General features: G+C 38.1%; 2 protein-coding genes across 2 annotated transcripts in view; both read right to left on the bottom strand.

Moving 5' to 3' along the window:
- LOC131800373 (serine/threonine-protein kinase tousled-like 2) overlaps nucleotides 1–23,374 on the bottom strand; it is a 341,644-nt gene extending 318,270 nt beyond the window's left edge. Inside the window, exon 1 of the mRNA XM_059128257.1 lies at nucleotides 22,676–23,374. Within this exon, the coding sequence (XP_058984240.1) occupies nucleotides 22,676–22,747 (72 nt within the window). The 5' untranslated portion in view covers nucleotides 22,748–23,374. The remainder of the gene's footprint in view (nucleotides 1–22,675) is intronic.
- A 2,390-nt stretch (nucleotides 23,375–25,764) lies between these two features.
- LOC131805003 (S-phase kinase-associated protein 1-like) lies at nucleotides 25,765–27,188 on the bottom strand. The gene is made up of 2 exons (XM_059128241.1): nucleotides 27,028–27,188; nucleotides 25,765–26,756 (listed from the first exon to the last, which is right to left on the bottom strand). The coding sequence occupies exon 2, from the start codon at nucleotides 26,693–26,695 to the stop codon at nucleotides 26,207–26,209; it is 489 nt and encodes a 162-aa protein (XP_058984224.1). The 5' UTR covers nucleotides 26,696–26,756; nucleotides 27,028–27,188; the 3' UTR covers nucleotides 25,765–26,206.
- Nucleotides 27,189–27,222: the final 34 nt, after the last annotated feature.

Genomic DNA, 27,222 nt, shown 5'->3' with positions numbered 1-27,222 from the left:
GGCCAAGAAATCTAAAGTTTTTGTCAGGATGGAATTGAAATCCAATTTTTTAATATGTCAAGGTTTTTTCGTGTATTACAATTAAAAAAACTTAAATATAAAACATAAATTAAATTAATAAGTTAAAAAAAAATATGTAAGAAGTCAAGATTTTTTGGTAGCGGGACCGACTATATGATACACTACACCATTGTACATATATAGTAGAGCTACACGTAAAAAATACACGATTATATTGGGTACTAGCAAGTATTCGATACTTCGTCAGCGACAAGTCCATCTTAATATTTTAGATTTGTTCCAACGTTCGTGTTAAACCTTTTTATACCCTCAGCCATATGGCTAGTTATACCCTCAGCCATATGGCTAGAGAGGGTATATATCATTTGATACAATCAAAACGTGCCTAGTAGAAATTACGGTTTTAGACCCTAGGTCTCTTTGAACCAAACCATCTTCAAAACATTTGAAGTCGATCTAGCAATGTTCGTCCGTCCGTCTGTTTGTCTGTCTGTCTGGCTTGTGCGCACGATAACTCTTGAAGGGAGTATCCGATTTGGCCACAGCTTGGTAAATCGTAATATTTTTGTCAAACTTAGATCGAGTTCGGAGATGGGCAATATCGGTCCACTCCTTCTGATACCTCCCCCACAAAAGGTCGAAATTTTCAAAAAATATATTTTTTGCACAGAAAGAGAAAGGATAATCCGATTTTTCTCCAACTTTGCAAAATCCTAATATTTGCGTCAGTAATAGGTCAGGTGTGAAAATGGACAATATCGGTCCACTCCATCAAGTACCTCCCCCATAATGGGTTACATTTTTGATTAATTAGAAACTCTTATAAAATGTGATGTAAGAGTCCGATTGTCTTCAAATTTCGCACATCCTACTATTTTTATGAACCCAAGATCTGGTAGTAAGGCGGAAGATATCGGTCCACTCCTTCTGGTTCTCCCCCATAGCTCATAAAATACGTAATTAACATCCGATTCCATTAAGACTTGGTATATTTCAATATTTCCATCAATACAAGACCTGTTATTAATATCGGACAAGACCTTCTGGTATCTCCTCCACAACGAGTCAAGATTTTGAATAATTATATCTCTCACCTCACGCACATTTCAACATTCTCTAAAAAAGATCATATATCTCATATCAAGTGATATAGTCCAAATATCAGGGAGGAGATTGACAAAATTGGCCAACTCCTTCGGGACACAAATCTACCACCAACTGAGACCCCAATATCAAATGCTGCCCGAATGTTGCTCAGCGGTATTTTGTCCCATTCCAGGCGAAGCGCTTGCTTGAGGCGATTGACACTTTGGTATTTTTTAGTGCCAACCTTGCTTTCCAGACTACTCCAGACACAATAGTCCAACGGATTAGTATCCGGAGATTTGGGTGGCCATTGTTCGCTGGAAATGAAGCAAGGAACCTCATTTTGTAATCATTCTTGGGTGGCACGTGCTGAGTCCTGTTGGAATGTCCAAGGTCTGCGGCCAAAATGTTTGCGTGCCCAAGGCTTAAATACAACCTTCACAACATTTTCGCGATAATATTCGACATTTATTCTGATAACACGGTCGATTAAAACGAGCGGAGAGAGACCATCGGCTGTTATGGCGGCCCACTCCATCACCATGGTTGGCGCTTGAGTTCTGGTGGCCAACCGAAGGTACACATTTTCAGCTGACCTCTTTGGTAAGTAAACACGATCATTTTGTTTGTTTTCAAACTGCTGGACAACGAATCTTTTCTTATCGGAGAAAACTAAATTCGGCAGTTCACCACTTTCGGCCAAGCGAAGCAACTCTTTAGCTCTTTTGAGTCTATTTTCTTTCTGTTGCGGTGTAAGTTTTTGCACCTTTTGGAATTTCAGTGGCTTCATCCCGAGATCATTTTTCAATATTTGCCGAATGCAATATTACGATATGTTCAGCTCACGAACCATTTTTCAGCCACTGCGACGCGGGTTCCGATCAACTCGCTTCTTTACTTTTCGAATTATTTCTGCTGATGTTGCTGTTTTCTTCCGTCCACTTCCTTGATGTCAGGCTACGCTACCAGTATCACGGTAACGAGCGATGGTACGAGACACAAAAGATTTATTCACATTTAAATGCTGGAGTGCTCTAACGATAGCCACTTGTGGTTTTCCAGCCAAATATAAAGAAATCACACTATCACGCCAGAATTCCATCACGAATAACTTTTTTTCTGCAAAATTCTCACCAAAATGCTTTTGTACGCTTGTAAACAATATGATGAGCTGTCACTGAGATAATTTTAACAGCTGTCGGGCGAGTAGCTTAGAAATGACAGCAGTCTAAAGTTGGTTGCAGTTTTTTCATCTCACCCTGTATAACGAAAAACCATCATTTGGCTGATCTTCTATCCACACAGTAGATACTTACGGGATTTATATTCCTTCGAGGACAATCTATCTACACAAGCTTCCCCTTCAAACAAGCCGTATGGAAGACCTTCCATTTTCAGGGACCTAGGGAGTCCCAGTTTTATAGAAAAGCTTTAATTTAATTTCAGGGGACCATTTGAAGATCTTCTTATCCATCTGCCTTTTTGGGAATCTTTAATGTTATGTTCAAAAGTCTTTTATCTATAGTAGACCTTCAGAAGTGGTTCAATCCATAAAATATCGATATAAGGTCTACTACTTTGCAAAATAATTGTTATAAGGATCCTATCCAATATGGACGTTTATGTAAGCTCTTTCATCCTCCAAAAGGCATTCTATCTTTCGAAGTTCTTTGGGAGGACCTTCTATGTACAAAAATCCTTCAAAATCGCTTTTGCTAACAGTTCATTATCCATAATCTGTATTACAAAAATTATATTAAATAATAAAATTCAACCTCTAATGTCATGTGTTGCACCCGCAACAAGATTCAATAACTCAGCAGCAAACCTAACTGGGGAAAAACGCCAGTCACACAAGAGAAAGTTACAGCTGCATAACAACAACTACAACAAAAATGAGAACATTTATTGCTACCTCAAATGGATATTGTTGCACATTATTGTGTGGCAATGGATGGATGGTCTCTAGGGACTTGGAAGGTGCAATAAAACAAAATGCATCCAACAGAGAAGCACAAGGAGTACACAAAACAAAAAAAGTTGCTCCAACGTTCCCAACCCAAAACATTCTCTCTCTCTCATCTTCCTCTCTGCTCTAATGTTGTATTCAATTCTCTAGTTGTTTTATTTATTTGATTTTGACGTTGACATTCATGTGAACAAATCCCAATAGTCAGGATGTTGTCTCAGAGCTGTGGCATGGCTAACACCATTGCTCAAGGATTCTCTTCTCTCGCGAGTAGTAAGTCTCTCACAAATGTCTGATGCTGTTGCAGCGATGCGCGCTGCTAGTCTCTGCCATGTTTAGGACATTTGAAGCTGTTGAATTTGTTCCATATTAGACGCATATACAACAACAAACACTACACCGGAGGTTTTTATATTTTAGGTCAGGTCAAATCTATGTATAACGAAATGTGATGCATCAGCAAAAAAAAAGCTCGAGAGCACACACACTCACACTCAAAACAGAGACCCTATGTCAGCATAAATACCGTAGCACAGTGACTGCGGAGGAAATATTTTTGAAGGGTTTTTTTTAAGGAAAATACGCGAGTATACTTAGGTGACATTTTGGTCTCCTCTCGTCTACACCGGACTATTTAGCCCTCCAGCGTCTATGGAAGCCCATATCGCTTTTCCAGGGTCTATAGAAGAACACCTGGCTTTTTTGCATCTACAGACGACCATCTGGCCTATAGGAGACCCTATTGTATTCTAGCGCTTATAGAAGACCCTGTGTCCCTCTATCGGCTTTGGACGAGCCTATGGTCTTATATCATCTATAGAAGGCCCCATGGTCTCCCATCAGCTTTTGAGGATATAGAGGCTTCCTATCGGCATTGAAAGGCCCTTTAGCCCTTTTATCGACTATAGCCTTATAGCGCCTATCTGAAACCCCATATGGCCTTCTAACGGCTTTGGAGGAAGACCATTTGGTCTTATATCGGCTATAGAAGACCTTATGGCCTTCTATCGGATTTGGAAGACTCCTTGGTCTTTTATCGACTATGGAAGACCCATTCGACCCTCTATCGGCAAAAAAAAAACCCTACAGTCTTACATCTTCTTTTAGCCGTTATATGACCCTATAGCCCTTTATCAGCTTTAGAAACCCCCATGGCCTTCAATCGGCAATAGAAGACCCTATGGCCTTCTATCGAATATAGGAGACTCTATGGTCTTCTATCGAATATAGAAGACTCCTTGGTCTTTTATCAACTATAGAAGACCCTTTCGGCCCTCTATCGGCAAAAAAAAAACCCTAAAGTCTTATATCTTTTATAGAAGACCCTGCAGCCGTAATATGAACCTATGGCTCTTTATAAGCTCTAGAAGCCCCAGTGGCCTTCAATCGTCTATAGAAGACCCTATGTACTTCTATCGAATATAGAAAACCCTATGTCTTTTTATGGGCTATAGAAAGTCCTATGGCCTTCAATCGGCTGTAGAAGACCATATGGACTTCTATCGGCTATAGAAAACACTATAGCTTTCTATCGGCTATTGAAAACCCTATGGTCTTCTATCGAATATAGACGACTCTATTGCCTTCTATAGACTATGCGAGATCCCATGGCCTTCTATGCGCTATACGAGACCCTATAGCCTTCCATCGGCTAGTGAAGATCCTATGGTCTTCTATCCGAGAACCTATGGCTTCTATCGGTTATATATGACCCTATGGCCTTCTATCATCTATCTAAGACCCTACGCCCTTCTGTCGGATATAGAAGACCCTATGGCCTTATATCGGCTATGTAAGACAATATGGCCTTCCATTGGCTATATAAGACCCTATGGCCTTCTATCGGCTACAGAAGACCCTATGGCCTTCCATCGGCTACAGAAGACCTTACGGCCTTCAGTCGACTAAAGAAGGCCCTATGGTTTTCTAACGGCTATAGAAGGCTCTATGGCTTTTAACACCTATATAATATTACCTTTTGTCAGCTATTGAGTACCATATGACCTTCTATCGGCTACAGAAGTCTTTATGGCCTTCTATCGGCAATATAAGACCCTATGGCCTTCTATCGGCTATAGAAGACTCCATGGACTTCAGTCGATTATAGGAGGCCCTATTCTAAAGGCTATAGAAGGCTCTATGGCTTTTAACGCCTACATAATACAGACGTCTTTATGGCCTTCTATCGGCAATATAAGACCCTATAGCCTTCTATCGGCTATAGAAGACCCCATGGACTTCAGTCGATTATAGGAGGCCCTATTCTAAAGGCTATAGAAGGCTGTATGGCTTTAAAGCCCCATATAATATTACCTATTGTCAGCTATAGAGAACCATATGACCTTCTATCTTCTACAGACGTCTCTACGTCCTTCTATCGGCTATAGGCCTATATAATATTACCTATTGTCAGCTATAGAGAACCATATGACCTTCTATCTTCTACAGAAGTCTCTACGGCCTTCTATCGGCTATAGAAGATATAGAAGGCCCTATGGCTTTCTAACGCCTATAGAAGGCCCTATGGGTTTTAACGCCTATATAATATAACATGTTGCCAGCTATAGAGCACCATATGGCCTTCTATCGGCTACAGAAATCCCTATGGCCTTCTATCGTTTATAAAAGACCCTACCACCTCCTTCCTCTTCTACAGAAGACCACATTACACCCTATACCATTCCATGTTACATAGAGTCCGTTAAAGTTCTTCAGTAATCTAGAAAACTACTGTATAAGTGTAATTCAAAACAAAAACGAAATATATCCACAACTGACTAAAAGCCAAGCAAAACGCCAACGGCACTGGACCCCAATGTTAGTTGAGGTTGTGCTGATGTTTCAAGTTGTTTGCTTCTGTAGCATAAAAGTTCATCGAACTTGTAGAGGAGGAAGAAAAAAGAAAAACTAAAACACCAGCACAGGAAAAAATGTGTTGCCTGCACCATCATCGGATGAGACCTCGACCGAGCAAGCAACCGGCTACCAACCAACTAAGTATTCAAAACACTCAACTATTATTTGGCAAATCTCTTTGCCTGAATGTCGGTATGGTTTTTTGTTGGACTTTTTTCTAACAAATTCAATCGAGAGAAAGTGTCTGTGTGCCCTCTTTTATTCAGTTAGACGTTTTTATGTTAAAGTTTGGAGAGTTTGAATGAAACTGTCGGTGGTAAATGGATGCAACTCTGATGTTGTAATTCCCTGCTGTAGAGGAGCATAGAGAACAACAATATAATTGATGAGGGAGCATAACTAAGTTTTGTTGCTTATTCGTGTTGTTGGTGCACCTCGAAGGACGCGAATTTTAGTCAGTTATTTTCTCTCTTTTTTCTGTGTGGACCAATGCATTCCTCTCTCGCCTTTGCATGCATTTTGGTACATCGATAGTAAATAATAAAATATTTTGAAAAAGGAGAATTGTCAACCCGAGTTAAATAAATTTAAAGGATATGGTAAACCCATGCCGTACAGGAGTACAATGTAACAGCCAACCTGATATAAGTACAAATGATGATGATGCAAATCTAAGAGACAAGTTTGCCTTCATTTACGAATAAGCCCTAAAAATCAACGTTTAGGGACTGAGCTGGAATTGTCAAAAACCTAATAAGCAGCCCACAGAAGTTCATAAATTAAAAAAAAAACACACAGTAGAAAGGGAATGGACCATCCGATATGGTAGAAACTTTGCATATCGTTTGGAATTGCACAAGATCCGCCCACATCAACAGTCATAAAGCATCAGCGTTTTTATAAATACTTCAAAATTCAAAAATTTATATTTAATACGAAGTAAAAAAATATCCGATTCTGTTCAAACATACCAATTATTGTTATGCCTCTTTCAGAATAGGTAACCATTTTGAAGTTAAGAAATCATAAAATTGGAGTCCGAATTTTTAACAATGGTTTTCCATCTTCGCGCATTCCAATATTTCTGTATATATAAGAACTATTGTGAAAAGTCCAGACATTTGTACCTTTCCTAACAAAGATCAAATATTTTTGATTAAACGAGCTGAAAGCAGTTAAGTTCGGCCAGACACTTTTGAAATGATGTCTACAAGTGACGCGGTCGATTTATAAATGGTGATTTTTTTGAGGTTAGGATTTTCATGCATTAGTATTTGACAGATCACGTGGGATTTCAGACATGGTGTCAAAGAGAAAGATGCTCAGTATGCTTTGACATTTCATCATGAATAGACTTACTAACGAGCAACGCTTGCAAATCATTGAATTTTATTACCAAAATCAGTGTTCGGTTCGAAATGTGTTTCGCGCTTTACGTCCGATTTGCGTCCAAGTGAGCAAACAATTAATGCGATTGTGACCAAGTTTCGCACTCAGTTTACTTTATTGGACATTAAACCAACCACACGAATGCGTGCAGTGCGTACAGAAGAGAATATTGCGTCTGTTTCTGAGAGTGTTGCTGAAGACCGTGAAATGTCGATTCGTCGCCGTTCGCAGCAATTGGGTTTGTGTTATTCGACCACATGGAAGATTTTACGCAAAGATCTTGGTGTAAAACCGTATAAAATACAGCTCGTGCAAGAACTGAAGCCGAACGATCTGCCACAACGTCGAATTTTCAGTGAAAGGGCCCTAGAAAAGTTGGCAGAAAATCCGCTTTTTTATCGACAAATTTTGTTCAGCGATGAGGCTCATTTCTGGTTGAATGGCTACGTAAATAAGCAAAATTGCCGCATTTGGAGTGAATAGCAACCAGAAGCCGTTCAAGAACTGCCCATGCATCCCGAAAAATGCACTGTTTGGTGTGGTTTGTACGCTGGTGGAATCATTGGACCGTATTTTTTCAAAGATGCTGTTGGACGCAACGTTACGGTGAATGGCGATCGCTATCGTTCGATGCTAACAAACTTTTTGTTGCCAAAAATGGAAGAACTGATCTTGGTTGACATGTGGTTTCAACAAGATGGCGCTACATGCCACACAGCTCGCGATTCTATGGCCATTTTGAGGGAAAACTTCGGAGAACAATTCATCTCAAGAAATGAACCGGTAAGTTGGCCACCAAGATCATGCGATTTGACGCCTTTAGACTATTTTTTGTGGGGCTACGTCAAGTCTAAAGTCTACAGAAATAAGCCAGCAACTATTCCAGCTTTGGAAGACAACATTTCCGAAGAAATTCGGGCTATTCCGGCCGAAATGCTCGAAAAAGTTGCCCAAAATTGGACTTTCCGAATGGACCAAATAAGACGCAGCCGCGGTCAACATTTAAATGAAATTATCTTCAAAAAGTAAATGTCATGGACCAATCTAAAGTTTCAAATAAAGAACCGATGAGATTTTGCAAATTTTATGCGTTTTTTTAAAAAAAAGTTATCAAGCTCTTAACAAATCACTCTTTATAAAAATGACGCTAAAATCATATAATTTCAAAATATCTGGAAGTTCAGCTATGTGGGTGCTATACGAAAATTTGGATCTGTTTAGCCAATTTTCTGCCACAGGAAGCATTAAGATTTAAAAATGTGGTTTAAAAATGGTTATCAAAATTATCAAAATGGGTGATATAGGAAACTCGGACCAACATAGAAACACTTCTGCAAGAAAAATGTTTCCGTTGGATAATATGGCTACAACAACCAAAATACTGAATATCGGGAGATACTATTCAATGAGGGATTTACCAAGACGAGGACCGATATACTCCATCCATTTCCAATGCATAAATATTCCAGGCATGTGTACAAAATGCAGACCCTGGCCCATTCGTTATTTTCTACGATGGACTACCTTCCTTAATATGAGGACTATATTAAACCGTTGGCAATATAGGTCCACGTTTCCTCATACTAAGAAATAAAATTTATACAAATTATATGGAAAGTAAAGGGTGAGATAAAAAAAACTGCAACAAAGTCAAACGCCATAATTTTTACATTTTTTTTAAATTTTATTGAATAAAAGCAAAAAATGTCGGAAATAGCACCAAATTTTAGAATATGTTTAGAGTTGTTCGAGTTGGTCACCTTTGGCACGAATTATGGCCTTCAAATGGCCAATTAAAGCGTCACACGCTGCCCGAATGTTGCTCTGCGGTATTTTGGGCCATTCCCGGAGAAGCGCTTGCTTGAGGTGATCGACACTTTGGTACTTTTCAGTGCCAACCTTGCTTTCCAAAATAATCCAGATACAAAAGTCTAACGGGTTGGTATCTGGAGATTTTGGTGGCCATTGTGCGCTGGAACTGAAGCGAGGAACCTCATTTTGTAACCATTCTGGGGTGGCGTGCTGAGTGCGATGGTGCCGAGTCCTGTTGGAATGTCCAAGGTCTACGGCCAAAATGTTTGCGTGCGTATATTTTCTTGGTTAGCATACTTTTTTATCGATCTGTACTGTCAGTTTTTTTTTAAATCGCTCGTGTTTCCAAAAGAAATAAAGTATATTGATAAAATTTTTTATGTTCTAGATCTGCAGGAAGTTGGGTATTGAAAATGCTATAAAGGTCCACGTTTTGATATAGCCCCACGTAACTGTACCAACAGATTTAAGGACTTTTGGTTTTTTAGTCACAATTGAAACCCGTACATTAACAGTTTGTCTTCCGAGCATGTAAGATGGTCGGTATTTTGATTATATGTGCCACACTTTTCACCGTTTTTATACCCTTCACCATTCTATGGAGGGTATATTAGCTTTGTCTTACGTATGTAACTCCTCGAAATATTCATAATAGACCCTACAATGTATATATATTCTGGGTCAGCGTAAAATTCTAAGACGATCTAGGGATGTCCGTCTGTCTGTCTTTTGTAATCACACTATCTTTCGGACGAATTGAGATAAAAGGCTAAAATTTTGCAGTAGGCAGGTTAAGTTTGTAAATGGGCCATGTCGGTCCACGTTTTCGGTGTTTTCATGATTTTAGCGACATTATTTACCGGAATTATTTCAAATTTCGTATCTGAAGTTCGTAATGGGTACTATATCCTTTGACAAATATTTTTGAATGCAGGTCCACTTCTTCTTATAGCCCCAATATAACGGTGATATTCGGTATTTTTATGATTATAGAGACATTATTTACCGGAATCGTTTCAAATTTCGTATTGGAAGATCCTAATCGGTGCTACAACCTATGGGAAAAGCATTCGTATGCAGGTCCACGTCTTCGTATAGCCCCCATATAACGGCAGCTCCCGATATTCGGTATTTTGACAATTTCAGCAACGTTATTCACCGGAATTGTTTCAAATTTGAGTGCTATAGCCTATGACAAAAAATTTCGTTTCCATGTCTTCGTACAGTCTTGATATGTCAGTTTTCATTTAAGTGGTAGTTTCCGGAAGTTTTTTGAAATGTTTCAAGTTCCTTCCAAACGGTGGAGGTTTTTAAAAAGTTCGACCCGGCGGAACTTAAAGCTTTACTTTTTTTGTTTTTTCAAATTTGGTATTTGAACTTCCTACATCATATGACAGAAAATTGGTCAAAGAGGTCCACATCTTCAATGTCAATGTAAACGTGAATATTTTTTTATATTTTTGTCATTTTTTTTATCGAATCCGACTTTTTTCTTATTTAACATACAGTATTGAATTTAACGTTCGGTAATATTTTTGCACCTTATAACAATTTGTTTTTGTATTATTATATTCAAGTCGAAATTATCATTCGATTCTCAAGAAATTTAGCATGTGGATAGAATTAGGGTCAGAATTGAAGCCTATTGTTTTTCAAGATATATGTGTTACAATTAAAAGCCAATCGACACAGAATATTGCATTAATTTAGGGGTTAGGACAGCGCAGAAGTGTAGCATTTTGGAAGATCCCTGAATTATAGTTAGCGGAAAAAATGGACCACAACTTCTGTGTGAAATTGTTTTGGATACCTATCAGCACGACATGAAGTGTAAATATAAGGAAAATAGCCTGGGTTAAAAACCAAAGGTTTTAAAATGTGTTTGGACCTAAGGAGATTTTCCAATACATTATGGTGACATATAGCCATTGCTTACTTGTTTTCTTCTACAATTTTGAAGACACTTCCCGAGAAAATGCTGTTTTTGGGAAGTCTAGTGCTTAAAAATATTCTCATCGATAAGTTTCTGGTGTAAAATATTTGATAATCATCATACATGTCCTGAAGGATAGAAATATTACTCAAATTGAGGATAATTACCTTATATCGTGTCATTTTACTGACTTTGCGTTGTTTGACGAGCGGCATTGGTATTGATTTGTTGTTGTCACTTATTCGGAAAGAGAAGAAAAAATTTGTGATGAGCCACAGCGGTTGGCTGGTTGTTGGGCGCCAGTTATATTTTCTTAAATCAATTAGATTAATTATTCCATTAGTATTTATGATTCACATTTCCACGAATATTTTCACATTTTTCTTTTCACATTTTTAACATTTTCTTCTTTCTAACTAATCTATTTTCTTCACTTTCTTTATAGGCAAAGAAATTGAGACACAATTTCCATTCACAATTTGTCAACGTCGCTATCGCCTACTCGTTTTTTTTTTTCTTTTCAATAATTTTTCAATCAAGTTTTTCTGTTTGTTTTGTTGAATTTGTTTTTGTTACAATTTTTCTTTCTTTCGATTTTTTGTTAGTTTTATTTTCTATGTCGTTTATTCGTCTCTCTGCTTTGCTTTAGTATTTTATTGTAATTTGATTTGTGATTTTTTTTCTGTTTTGTTTCTTTTTTTCTCCAGGTTTTTTTTCGTTTTGCTCTGCAAATATATATCTCGGAATGCAGGACGAGACGGCGGAAAAGTGAGTCGGAGTGAGTATAATAATACCGACCATACGACCGAACACACACCAGAGCAAGACAGAGTCTTGAGTTTAGTCAAGTTTAACACGCTTCTTAAAGCTGATAATGTTGTCGGTGGCGGCTACCGACAACACTTGGCCAGCAAAAGCACACACACTCACACAAGGCAATCCTCATTTGGCCAGGCGAACAAAATTAAGAGAAGCAAAAAATAGATGGCTAAGAAGGAAACGCGTTGACGTTGTTGTCTGTGGAAAAAGGTTAAGAAAGCCAACGGCTGTGTGAGGCTTCTTTATCATCGTCACAGCAATTCTCCTGTCAAGGAGGAGTTGGCAACTGTGACTAAATGCCTGGCTGACTGGCTGGCCGGTGGTGTGGCTGTTTCTAGTTAACTCCTCTCCTCTCTTGTCTGAGCTGGGTAAGGTGTAATGGTGATAATGATGACGACAATGATTTTGATTATGATAATGACAATGACAATTATGCCAATGATGATGATGATGGCGATGATTTTGCAACACAAACAACCGCACCCGGAATACCCAAGCCAAGAATCTGACTTTGACAGCGCTCAACAGACCCTGGTCCTTGCTATTTTCTTTTCTACAAAAAATTTGATGCTAACTTGGCTATTTGCAAATGGGCCAACAAACACAATACTAACACACCACAAACCTCAGCGGAGCGTGGCAATAAACTGAAAAAATCTCGCAAAAATATCTTTTTACTATCGATAAATGGATGCATGAATAGATGAAGAATTTTTTCAGTTGTTGTTGTTGTTGTTGTTGCTTTCATTTCGTTGGTTTGCCGCCTGCTTCAACTGCCGCCTGAGGAGCAGAGTAGAAGTACTGAGGAGTGAGAGTACGTACACATTATTGTCGTCGAGTAGTACTCGTCGTTATTGCAGTGTGTTAATGTTGTTGCTATTGTTGTTGTTTTTGTTGTCGGTATGGTGGTAGTAGCAGGCTAATCTGCCAGGCAGCCAGCCATCCAGTCAGCCCCAAAAAGAAACACTGACACTGCCGCCTCTCTACCATTCACCGAATGAATGGTGGAGGTGCATTGCCGAATGACTGCCTGGCTGCCTGGTTGGAGGACATGGCTGAGGAGGCAAAAAGTTGGGAGTCCAACGTAAAATGCAACCCAGAATGCAACAACAGCAATAGCAATATCAAGGCTCACATGGCATGAACGAACTTGGGATCTGGAGTCCCATACAAATCACATAACGAGGGGGCCTATTTATAGAAATCAGACCCCATGTCGAAGGACTTTTCTACAGAAAATCTTCTCCGAGTCCTCAGGGTAAGTAAGATTGTAAACTTATCTGAGACTCCAAGTCGGAAACACTTTTTTCCTATAGAAAAACTCTTCTCCGACCCCAGGATGGAGAGAGTTTTTTTTCTGTAGAAAAAATCTTTTTGGCCCCAAATCAGAGAGATTGTTTCTTTTTTCTCTCCCAGGTCAGAGAGACTGTTTTTTCTATAGAAAAAAATCTCTTTGGCCCCAGGTCAGAGAGACTTTTTTTCTATAGAAAAAAATCTCTTTGGCCCAGGTCAGGGAGACTTTTTTTCTATAAAAAAAATCTTTTTGGCCCCAGGTCAGAGAGACTTTTTTCTATAGAAAAAAATCTCTTTGGCCCCAGGTCAGAGACACTTTTTTTCTATAGAAAAAAATCTCTTTGGCTCCAGGTCAGAGACACTTTTTTCTATAGAAAAAAATCTCTTTGGCTCCAGGTCAGAGAGACTTTTTCTATAGAAAAAAATCTCTTTGGCCCCAGGTCAGAGAGACTTTTTTTCTATAGAAAAAAATCTCTTTGGCCCCAGGTCAGAGAGACTTTTTTTCTATAGAAAAAAATCTCTTTGGCCCCAGGTCAGAGAGACTTTTTTTCTATAGAAAAAAATCTCTTTGGCCCCAGGTCAGAGAGACTTTTTTTCTATAGAAAAAAATCTCTTTGGCCCCAGGTCAGAGAGACTTTTTTTCTATAGAAAAAAATCTCTTTGGCCCCAGGTCAGAGAGACTTTTTTTCTATAGAAAAAAATCTCTTTGGCCCCAGGTCAGAGAGACTTTTTTTTATAAAAAAAAATCTCTTTGGCCCCAGTTCAGAGAGACTTTTTTTCTATAGAAAAAAATCTCTTTGGCCCCAGGTCAGAGAGACTTTTTTTCTATAAAAAAAAATCTCTTTGGCCCCAGGTCAGAGAGACTTTTTTTCTATAGAAAAAAATCTCTTTGGCCCCAGGTCAGAGAGACTTTTTTTCTATAGAAAAAAATCTCTTTGGCCCCAGGTCAGAGAGACTTTTTTTCTATAGAAAAAATCTCTTTGGCCCCAGGTCAGAGAGACTTTTTTCTATAGAAAAAATTCTGTGGATCTCAGGTTCGAGACTTTTTCTACAGAAAAAATATCTCTGGCCCCAGGTCAGAACTACTTTTTCCTATAGAAAAAATTTCTTTGGCCCCAGGTCAGAGAGAACTTTTTCTATAGAAAACCCTCTCCCAGACCCCAAGTCAGAGACTTTTTTCTATAGAAAACCCTCTCCCAGACCCCAAGTCAGAGACTTTTTTCTATAGAAAAACCTCTCCCAGACCCCAAGTCAGGAAACTTTTTTCTATAGAAAAACCTCTCCCAGACCCCAAATCAGGAAGCTTTTTTCTATAGAAAAACCTCTCTCAGACCCCAGGTCAAAGATTTTTTTTGGCTACAGAAAATTTCTTTGGAGCTCAGGATCGAGACTTTTTTCTACAGAAAAAAATTCTCTGGACGCCAGACCCCAGGACGTATAGACATTTTCCATAGAAAAAATTCTCTCAGTCCCCAGATCGAAGGCCTTTTTCTATTAGCTTTTAAGAGAGTGTGTTGCTTTCAACATAATTCATCTTCACCTTGCCTTGAGAAGGCCCCCCGCAAGGCCTTTTTCTAATCACCTTTCACTATCACACAAAAGTTTGCCCTCTTCTTATGTTGGTTGCTGCTGTTGTTGTAATAGTTGAAAGTAATAGTTGTAGACTAGACCCAGTCATCATCCATATCAACGGCCGTCCCATTCAGCTGCCTGATGTTGGTGGCTGGCAACCCCAGCCGTCAGCAAAAGTACGACGAGAGTACTTGCAACATGATGCCGTGTGTCGTGTGGTACGTAAATATTAGATTCAATGGTTGAGTGGCTGACTGCCTGGCTGGATGGCTGACTGACTGTTGTTTTAGTTGCAGTTGCAGCATTGTTGCTGTTGTTCGGCCATCGTTGTTGAATTTATAATTCCCGGTATTAGATGTTGTGTGGTTGTTGTTGTTGTAGGGATTCTCCCGAGAGATTTTGTTGTTGATGACTGGTACAACAAATGTAATACGGATGCAGGCAGTCGCATCCCCAACAAGAACGAAAAAACCCAGCATCGGAACTTGAATCAAATGCATGTTCTTCTCTGCATCAAGTTGCAAACGGTGACGACGACGACGACGAGTATTGTTGTTGGCTCTTGGAATACCGACTAGTCGGCTGGAAATGAGACGGCAGCGAGTTTGGGATAATAGAAAACAAGAATGCCGCCGTCATCCAGCAAATGAAAGGTCAAAAGAAGAAAGTATGCAAGCAATTCTTTTAGTTAGTTTTTCATTTCGTTGCGTTTATCGAATTTTTGGCCAGAAGCTATGCCACCACATGTCAGAGAGGGAGTAGATGACATGGGTAGGTAGGTATATGGGGAACATTTGTTTGCCGAAACCAGTTTGTGCAAAACAGTCGCCGACATAGTAGTAGTAGAGGTTGCAACGACAACAAACCAAAACTAGTTGAGGTTGCATCTACGAACGCAGCCTGCATGTCAATCAAAATTGGGTTGGACGGAAATCGTTGGGTTTTGGGTATTTCGCTAACTAGAGAGAACAATTATCAATGGCGACGAGAACCTCGCATGATAAAGACGCGGTAATGTAGGGTGGTATAATAAGGTTTTTTCTTACGTGACTTTTATTGAAATTTGATAAAGAATAATGTTGTCTTTAAAGCGATTTTTCATCCTTTTTATACCTTCTACTATAGTATTGAGGGTATATTAAGTTTGTCATTCCGTTTGTAACACCTCGAAATATACATTTTAGACCCCACAAAGTGTATATATATTTTTGAATAGCATAAAATTCTATGTCGATTTAGCGAAGTCCGTCCGTCTGTGGAACTCACTCTAGCTTCGGAACGAAATGAAGTAGGTTGATAAAATTTTACTCAAATGTGTATTATGTCTGCAGGACTTTTGGTATTGAAAATGGGTCATGTATGTCCACGTTTTTGCATAGCCCCCATATAATCGTACCTCCCTTTTTTCGGTATTGTGGTGGTTAAGCGACATTTTTCAACGCATATGATTCAAATTTGGTATTTGAAGTTCGTAATGGATAGCACAGCCTAAGACAGAAAATTGTCTGTGCAGGTCCACGTCTTCGTATGGCCCCCATATAACGGACCTCCCGATATTCGGTATTTTGATGATTTTAGCAACATTATTCACCGGAATTGTTTTAAATTCGGTATTTATAGTTCGTAATGGATACAACAGCCTATGACAGAAAATTGTCTGTGCAGGTCCATGTTTTTGTATAGCCCCCATACAACGCTATCTCCCGATATTCGGTATTTTAATGCTTTTAGCGACATTATTCACCGGAATTGTTTGAAATTTGGCATTTGAAGTTCGTAATGAATACTACAGCCTAAGACAGAAAATTGTCTGTGCAGGTCCATGTCTTCGTATAGCCCCCATATAATGGTACCTCCCTTATTTTGGTATTTTGGTGGTTTAAGCGACATTATTTACCGGAATATGGTATCAAATATGGTATTTGTAGTTCGTAATGGATACTAAAATACCTAAGACAGAAAATTGTCTGTGCAGGTCCACGTCTTCGTATAGCCCCCATGTAACGGTACCTCCCGATATTCGGTATTTTTTGTGATTTTAGCTACTTTTTTCGCATTTGAATATTCTAATGGCTTATGACAAAAGTTGCCTATGCAGGTCCACATCATCGTATATACACTAATATAACGGCTTCATTCGGTATTTTTAAGATTTTAACAGAATTTTTAACGGATTCTCTTTTTTGGAAATTTGCTAAATTCGTTCCAGATTGTTGGGGGTATTCAAAGATCGGCCAGGACGAACTTACAGCCTTTTTACCTGTTTCTTTTTTTTAACATCCAAAATGGCCTCTTTAATGACTCATCTGGGGGTTAACAACTTAATTGAGTTATAATTATGGGGGAGGTTCCGAAGCAGTTGGCCAATATTGACCAAATTGGTATCTGACCTAAGACTTATATAAATATGGCAGATTCACACCATAAATATTGATATGTGCAAAAATATATCATCTTCACAACATATCTTGCGTTAGCAAAAATATTTGGATGTGTGAAATTTGAAGAGTGGATCTGGATGCTTATTTCGCTCTCTTTGAGCGTTTTGTTTGTCAAAATCTTAAATCCTATGTAGGGGAGGTACCAGAAGAACTCCCATCCGATCCCCCATCTTTATAACACATCTTGTGTTGATAAAAATATTGAGATGTACAAATTCTGATTGGAATCGGATGTTAATTTCACGTTTTATGAGCTTTATGGATATTCAAAATTTCGACCCTTTGTGACGGTCGTATCAGGAGGGGTGGACCGAAATGACCGATATATCTTAACACAAGACCATGGGTTAATAAACGATAGTGAGATGTGGGAAATTTGAAGACAATCGGACACTAACATCACATTTCGTAAGAGTTAAAATTATTGACAATTTTGAGTGATGAAGTGGACCGATATTGTCCATTTTCGCACCTGTCCTAGCACTGACGCAAATATTAGGATATGCAAAGTTGGAGCAAAATCGGACTATCTTTTCTCATTCTGTGCGGAAAATATATTTTTTGGAAATTTCGACCTTTTATGGGGGATGTACCAGAAGGTGTGGACCGGTTTGGACAAAAATATTACGATGTACCAAGTTTGGACCAAGTCGGATACTCCCTTCGAGAGTTATGGTGCGCACTAGCCAGACAGACAGACGGACGAACAGACATCGCTAGATCGACCCCAAATGTTCTGAAACGGATTTGGTCCAAAAAGACTTGGAGTATAAAACCGTTATTTCGACTAGGCACGTTTTGACCGTTTTAAATGTTATATACCCTCTCTAGCCATATGTCTGAGGGTATAATATTTAAAACCCTTATAAACGTGGACAATATTATGCCACGGGAGGTAGATACAAAATCTGAAACAATTCCGTTCAAAGTTCTTCATCAAATAATAAAACGACTTGCAATTTTGTCGCTGATCACGCTGATGTATATTTTTTGGGGTGAAGGGCACAAAAATTTATTCAGTATATTTCACACATTCTCCAACCAACATTGGCAGTGATAGCAGCAGCGACTACAACAACCTACTGCTGCTGGCCCACCTAAAGCATTCACATCAATCGCTAGTTGCAACAAAACGGCACATTCTCTTTACTCGGGAAAATGAGAAGGAACAAGAACCGTCAACTTCATGCCACGCTGAGAGTGTTGAAACGGCGCGATATAATGCCAGGACAGGAAAAAAATATTTTTTTTTTTTTTTGGCTAACAACAACACACCACGAAAACGAAGCCCAAGCAATGCAAGAATTGCTTCGAACAAAATCATCTAGCATTGGAAATTATCATCATACAACAACAACCACATATTCTCCTTACTCTCATTCTCAAATCATACATTTGTTATCCTTTATTCTCACTATTTCTGCTAACCAAACGAAGAGTTTCGTTCGCCGAAACTTCGCCACATTGACAGCGACTTAGTCATGAATTTTGTTGGCGCTGAATGGTGCATTAGCGCGGCATGGACTTGTGTTTTATGTACGAGGGTCACCAAGAAAAAAATGATCAGACTGCAGAATCTTCTTATTGGGAGACATCGAACTCGGAGTCGACAGACAAATCTTATCTATGTAAAAAAAATCTCTTCTTATTCGATATCGAAAAAAATACTTGAAAAAAATTGATTTCATTGGAATTGGAATTTTTTGGTAGAAACGAACAAAATATCGAATATTTGGTTTCAACACAATCTAAAATAAGCATAAAGAAATTAAATTTCCATCGATTTTTTCCGATATCGAATGCAAGAATATTGATCTTGTTAAAATATTGAATATGCGGCCTTCAACATATCAAAAATTGGCAGGCTAAATCACGAAATATTTAAAGATCTCTAAAACATTTAGAATACTGCAAATCATGAGACATTGCTACATAGTGGATATACCAGAATGTTGACCGTCCCAACCCTCTTTCAATAATATTCACTTATTTTTTCGACTCAGAAATTAGGCATTATCACACTTTCTGTTAGGAAAGATTGGAGCAACCGACGAAGGGGCCAAACAATCCTCCTTTTCGCAAAAAAAGTAGATTTTGGATTCACTAATTCAGATTGCCAGCACTCTTTGTAAATGGCTACATCCTTAAAAATGTGTCTGCACAGTGGGCCCTTTTATCGTAATTTCCCAAATGTTGAGGGACAAATTTTCAATAAGTTCCTTATATTCCCCGAGACCTTTCATACGAACCACACATGAACACTGCCACAAATGTGCAGAAAATTATAAAGATCCCTAACGTCAGTTAATATTAAAGTTTTTTTTCCAGGGGTTTAAATTAACAAACATCAGAGAATTCCATTAAAAATCTGACTAAAGTCGTTTAAATGTCGCATGATAAGTGTTGGCGTTATATGAGGCCTAATAAACGTGGTCCTGTTCAAACCACTCCATTGAAAAATCTAATGAAAATCATGAACATACCGAATATGGGGAGATACGATTTTTTGCCAGAGTCATTAGTACCCACTTCCAACTGCAAATCCCAAATTCCAAAAAATTTCATCTATGAATGCGGCTAAAACACGTTATTAGAGATCTACAGACCTTCAATGCGTTTGGATTAAATTTTATTCACTTGCTTCATTCTGTTCAGAAGCTATAGTGATTTCCACAATGGACAAACAGATGGACATGGCAAAAGTCACAACGTACCCAGATTCGCACTCTGAAACAAATTGTAGGGGGTTTCAAAAAAAATTTCAAAAAAAAACAATTTTTCATTCCAGAAGTACAAATAATTTGAGAAACATAACCATTTTGGAGCTATTTGCGCGCATTTCAAAACCAGTTCATGGCGGCAGTAGTAAAAACTGACATTTTCCATGTAAACAGAATAAAAACTGTAAAAACCCATTTCAGAGGGACCTCCACCCTACTAGGCTATATCGACATAGAATTTTGTGCTGGTCAAGAAGATAATAGATATATATTCATCATTTGCTTTAAATGCTATGTTGATTTCGTTGGTCTGACCGCTATCTAAAACGATTATACCCATAAGTTAATAAAAACAGAATGACAAATTTAATACCCTTCAGACTATAATGGAGGGTATGAGCGTAAAAAAGTATACACACAATGCCAAGGAAATCCACGAATAAAAATGCAGTGAAAATAACAACCAAATACAAGAAAAAAAGGGACATGGCCAAGGTAAAACAATGACTGACTGAGCTGAACTGCACTGTTGTTTGGATGTATTTATGGCGCTTCCTGGCTAACACTCCGGTACCGATTACGCCCTTCATCAATGCTCCTGCTGCTGACGTTGCTGCTATTCAGCAGTATTGAGTAGAACAACATTGAGACTTACATGAGACTATCATGGTCGGTTTGGGCTGGTTGGTTGGTTGGTTATTGTTTGGTGGTTTCGTGCAGAGCATGACAGAAAATACGAACATCCTCTGGGCTGAGAGTGTGTTGTGTGCCATGCTGTTGTTGATGATGACGATGATGATGGAGTACATAAAATTAACCCAATTCTATTCGTTGCACACTATTTGCTCTGTGGCCCTGTCTGCAGTTTTTAGTTTTGTTTTCCTCTCTGCTGGTGTACATAAATATTTTTTGTTTTATCTGAGGTTGTCCATAATACGGAAATTAATTTAAAAATAATTTTGATGTGGAGGTGTTGAGGGTCAATAGATTTTTATATTTAAAAAATATACATGGAGTGGTGGCATAATTTATTTAGGATTCAACCTTGACGCAAATAAAAATTAGTGGATTAATTTAAATTTTTTTTGGGTATGCAATATTTTTATCTATTATTGATCCTAATAACATCATATTTTAAACATTACCCCAAGTGTTTACTCAAAGGTAACAAATAAGTTTATCCCTGGAGTATATTCCAAGTGGAAAAAATAGTCATGATTATGAACCTTACATTGTGCCTCAGCATGATGCGACCCACTTGATAGGAGAAGCAATCACTCCTTGGTGAGGACGATGCACATAAGGCTCTACGTTTCATTTTACTTTTTTGGGACTCTAGAAATCACCATTCGCAACTCCTCTGGAAAAAAATCGAATCCCGCATCATTGCGTAGAAAATTCGGATCGGCCTTTATAAGCAACAAATGTACCTTATTAGGCGAAGGTCATTTTTTGAGAAATATTTATAAGAAATATTATATAATTTTCCTGATGAGATGACATTGAAAGTTTGAATCTAGTGACGTCCGATACATCAGACAGTATGTGACGCGTTTCGCCGTTTTTTATACGGATTTAGTTGAGATGTAATTCCTGTAGCTTCGGACGTATGCCAGAGGAAAAACCTCAAACCCCGTAGCCCGACGTCAAGGAAGTGGACGGAAGAAAACAGCAACATCAGTAGAAATGGTCCGATAAGTAAAGAAGGAACTTGATCGAAACCCGCGTCGCAGTGGCAAAAAATGGCTCGTGAACTGAACATATCGCAATATTCCATTCGACAAATATTGAAAAATGAGCGGGGGGTAAATCCATTGTAATTCCAAAAAGTGCAAGAACTTACATCGCAACCGAAAGAAAATAGTCTCATAAGAGCTAAAGAGTTGCTTCGCTTGGGGGGGTTGCTTGGGTTTTCCCCGATGAGAAAACATTCGTTATCCAGCAATTTGTAATGCTGCTGAAAATGTGCACCTTCGGCACATGAACTCAAGCGCCGTTCATGGTGATGGTGTGGGCCGCCATAACAGCCGATGGTAGCCCTCCGCTCGTATTAATCGACATCAGAATAAATGCCGAATATCATCTCGAAAATATTCTTGAGGGTGTATTAAAGCCTTAGACACTTAAAACATTTTGGCCGCAGACTTTGGACATTCCAATGGGACTTAGATATTCCAATGGGACTCGCGCGCAGCACGCGCCACCCAAGAATGGTTAGAAAATGAGGTTCCCCGCTTCATTTCCAGCGCACAATGACCACCAAAATCTCCGGATTGGACTATTGTGTCTGGAGTATTTTGGAAAGCAAGGTTGACACTAAAAAATACCAAAGTGTCGATCAATTCAAGCAAGCGCTTCGCCGGGATTGGGCCAAAATACCGCAGAGCAACATTCGGGCAGCGTTTCATTGGTCGTTTGAAGGCCATAATTCGTGCCAAAGGTGGGCAATTCGAATAAATCTAAACTTATTCTAAAATCTGATGCTATTTCCGACATTTTTTGCTTTCATTCAATAAAATTTAAAAAAAAATGTCAAAATTATGGCGTTTGACTATGTTGCAGTTTTTTTACCTCACCCTGTAGGTATTTTCATTAGCTTTCAAATGATATCTATATTGTATATATCGATATATATATATCCGGGTAACCGGATCCGTCCGTTACCGGGTACTTTTCGTAATCAGGGTAAACATATAAAACATAATAACTTAACAAGGCAAAACTCATAATCAGAGACATTTTACTAATTTAATTTCAAACTCACCCGTGCTCCAATAAATCTTGCTTCCAAAAGCTCCTGCTTTCGTGGATCCAATGCCGGCTGAAAATGATCCATGATGCGGGAACATTCACTAATCTCAAAGTTCAATGGCCAAATACATAAACTCACAATTGACCAAAATGATCCTACGTCTTTGTTTTTGAAATATTCTTTAAATTATACGAAACCGTTACAAATTTGCTCACACTTTTTGGGGGATTGTCAAAAGAAGATGTGGCAACCTCCGAGAGATTGTCAATTGCTCTGCGCTCTCACACACTTTTTTCCGAAAAATATGTTCTCCCAATTAAATTTGACGTTCAGCAAAAAATGTAAACAAATTAATTTTGCTTTAATTCTCTCTTAGCTACTCACTCTTTGCAAAAATGCGATGCGACCACACATTCAAATTAAAATCACTAATATTTTTCATTCAGATTTTTCTTTTTATTGATTTGAAATTCAAATCATTTCTGATTTATTTTATTTTTTAAATACATTTCCCGCACTTAGTTAATTAAACACTTGTTGTGTTTTTGTCAAAGCAAAGGAGACAAATTCATTTCCACTTTTAATGACTCCAATTGTTTTTTTTTTCTTTCTTTCTCTCACACGCACTTTGATCAAATGGAAAAATAATTAAATGTTTGCAAATAATTAACTAATCCAATGGCAAAAATTTACACGCACGCACACGTCCAATTTTTTTTTTTTTTTTTTTTCTTAAGCACAAATTAAATGCCTCCACCACATATCATTTTGGGGGTTTGTTGCTGGTGCCGCAAACTATGGCAATAACACAACTGTTGGACCACCTTTGATTTGATGCAATGGTCACATAAATGTCTGTCAGATTTATGTTTGTTTCTTGCTGTCATTAAATTAACTTCTTTAACTATTTACAATTGTCATTTAAAGTAATATGAATATTTCTCAATTCATGTCGTTTTCTATTGATTGTTATTTTTTTCGTAGTCATTTATTGTTAGGGCTCATATATTTATTCTGCATGCTTTGCCAAGATAACTTTTCCTTCGTACTTGTTTTGGCATGCAAATATGGCGACATATACACGCGCTTTTTTGCCAAAACTTCTGTAGCTTCTTCTTTAGTTGTGCCTTATTTTATTTTGTCATTTCGAAATCGAAAAAGCAGCATTTGTTAGCAAACTTTGTACAAAATACTATTTTGTTTACTTTCGCACAGTTATTTTGCACGATGAGACAACACGATGTTGTTAATTAACTGAAATTTTAATTAAAAGTTCTCTCTCGTTTTGGAAACTTTGACACATGCCGCCATGTGGCCAGATGAATGAGCGAATAATCGGAAAATAGAAAGCAAGTTGCCAGATTGTACGTATACGTTATTAATAGGCATGTTTTATTGTAGAGTAAATACAATTAGAACCCTCCGCCATTCTATGGAGGGTATATCAGTTTTGTCATTCCGTTTTTTAACTCCTCGAAATATTTGTGATAGCTCCTACAAAGTACAAGGTGAGATGAAAAAACTGCAGCTCATTATATTGTTTACAAACGTACAAAAGCATTTTGGTGAGAATTTTCCAGAAAAAAAGTTATTCGTGATGGAATTCAAGCGTGATAGTGTGATTTCTTTATATTTGGCTGGAAAACCTCATGTGGTTATCATTAGAGCACTCCAGCATTTAAATGTGAATAAATCTTTTGTGTCTTGTACCATCGCTCGTTACCGCTAACTGTATGGTAGCGTAGCCCGACGTCAAGGAAGTGAACGGAAGAAAACAGCAACATAAGCAGAAATGGTTCGAAAAGTAAAGACGCCACTTGATCGAAACCCACGTCGTGGCCGAAAAATGGCTCATGAGCTGAACATATCGCAATATTCCATTTGGCAAATATTGAAAAATGAGCTCGGGGTAAATCCATTGAAATTCCAAAAAGTGCAAGAACCTAGACCGCAACGGAAAGAAAATAGACTCAAAAGTGCTAAAGATTTGCCTCGCTTGGCCGAAAGTGGCGAACTGCCGAATTTGGTTTTCTCCGATGAGAAAACATTCGTTATCCAGCTATAAACAAACAAAATGATCGTGTTTACTTGCCGAAGAGGTCAGCTGAAAATGTGCACCTTCGGTTGGCCACCAGAACTCAAGCGCCGGCCATGGTGATGGTTTGGACAGCCATAACAGCCGATGGTCGCTCTCCGGTCGTATTAATCGACCGTGGCATCAGAATAAATGCCGAATATTATCGCGAAAATATTCTGTATCGCACTCAGCACGCGCCACCAAAGAATGGTTACAAACTGAGGTTCCTCGCTTCATTTCCAGCGCACAATGGCCACCAAAATCTCCGGATACCAATCCGTTGGACTATTGTGTCTGGAGTATTTTGGAAAGCAAGGTTTGCACTAAAAAATACCAAAGTGTCGATCACCTCAAGCAAGCGCTTCGCTGGGAATGGGACAAAATACCGCAGAGCAACACTCGGGCAGCGTGTGACGGTTTCATTGGCCATTTGAAGGCCATAATTCGTGCCAAAGGTGACCAATTCGAACAAATCTAAACTTATTCTAAAATTTGATGCTATTTCCGATATATTTGCGTTCATCCAATAAAATTAAAAAATAAAAAAATAAAAATTATGGCGTTTGGCTTTGTTGCAGTTTTTTAACTCACCCTGTATATAAAGTCTGAATCAGCGTAAAATTCTAAAACGATTTAGCGACGTCCGCCTGTCTGTTGTAATCACGCCACTTTTCGAACGAATTGATATAGAATTCTAAAATTTTGCATACATGTGTATATCGCAGTAGGCAGGTTAAGTTCGTAAATTGGCAATGTCGGTCCACGTTTTCGTATAGGCCCCATATAACGGTACCTTTTGATATTCGGTATTTTGATGATTTTAACATCATTCTCCCTATTTGTTACAAATTTCGTATTCGAAATTTGAAATGGGTCCATTTATTTCTCTTATTTATAAGTTGAAGAAGTATGGTCCAACCACTAGAACATAAACCACACGAAACTGAGACTTTTTCTGGATGCATTGGTAGTTATTGCAATGCTTCTGGCAATTGTCCAATAAATTAACAAAAAAGGCAAGCAATTTAAAAATGAATACATATTTATTTAAAAATCGAATTCCTTAGTTAATAGTTATAATGAAGCAAATATCATAATTCAAAAGTTCTCCGTTAATTATTTTGTTAGCTTTGGATTTCATAAAGAATTACTTAAACATTAAGATAACATGTAAGTTAAGAAGACCAAATCCTTTATTTATTAGCATGAAGATCATGTTCTACCTTATAAGGGATGCGGACTTCGTGTGCTATCCACGCTTTCTTAACATTGGCGTTCAATTGAATGGTGTATATACTAATGTATATGAGTGTTTTCTTCGTTTGTGACAAGTGTGTAGAGTAAAAAAACAAAAAATTCATATATTAAGACATAGCTTCTTAGGTATTTAATAATTAGTAGTTACATATGTTTAGCTTTTAATTGCATTCATAAAAACTAAGTCGAACGCAGCTCGCATAAACGGATTACTTCTCTTCACACCATTCGTTCTCCTTACGCACTTGTTCTTCTTCGGCTGGTGTAAAATCATTTTTGATATTAAATGTTTTTCGTATTTCTTCTGGTGTCTTGCCCTTGATCATGTTAGCCACAGTTTTACATGTAACATCTAGGAGTCCTTTAATATCTAGATAATTGGCGGCCAAGATCAATTCGAATAGTGTGCCTTGATCCACCTTAAGAAAATCAGCGTCCCAAGAGGAAATGTCATCTGTACGCTTCTCTTTGTTTTCATCATCTTCTGGTGGTTGGGGGTCGTCTTTGTGGTAATTGGCCCAGTGTAGAACCTTACGCAAAATGGCCGAATTTACATTGGGAAGAGGCACAACGGCATTATCACCATCCTCCATTCCACAATCTTCTAACATGGTTTTTATGGTTCCGGAACATTTTGCAATTTGTACGTCGGTGTCGAATATTTCATCGTCAGACGATTGCAATTTAATGTTTGGCATTTTAAGTTTGTAGCTTGGTAAGTGCAATTGGGCAATTGGTGTTAAGGGGATCACACAAGTTCTGAAAAAGAAGAAAAAAATAAATTGACTCACAACTCGTTTAGCTTTGTTGTTACAAATTGCGGTTAAAATAGATCTTATTTATACCCATATATTGAACAATATGTCGTGAATGTTGTTGTTTTTGTGTATTTTTACCTCAACCAAACCGATTTTTTTTTTTTACACAAACGGCGAATTCATTTTTTTCCCAGGCCACAGAAAATCTTTCAATATATTAGAATATTCTGGACAGAAATAATAGCATCTACTCGATCAATTTAATCACTTACCTTGTGTTTGCAAAAGACTTTGTGCTGTATATAAAGAGAATTTACAATAAAATTGATATATTCCTCTAAATTAAAATTTATTCACTGAAAATTTCCGTGAATATTTTTCCTTTGTCAAATCGTTGAATTGGTGTTAGAGAGGTCAATGCCAATAATGCTTTGTCAACGCCGTTATAAAACTTATTTTGCCCTATA

The sequence above is a fragment of the Musca domestica genome, unplaced genomic scaffold (assembly GCF_030504385.1).
Source record: "Musca domestica strain aabys unplaced genomic scaffold, Musca_domestica.polishedcontigs.V.1.1 104, whole genome shotgun sequence".
Classification (NCBI taxonomy): Eukaryota; Metazoa; Arthropoda; class Insecta; order Diptera; family Muscidae; genus Musca; species Musca domestica.
Note: the sequence above shows the minus strand (reverse complement) of the source record. Positions and strands in the feature narration are given on the sequence as shown.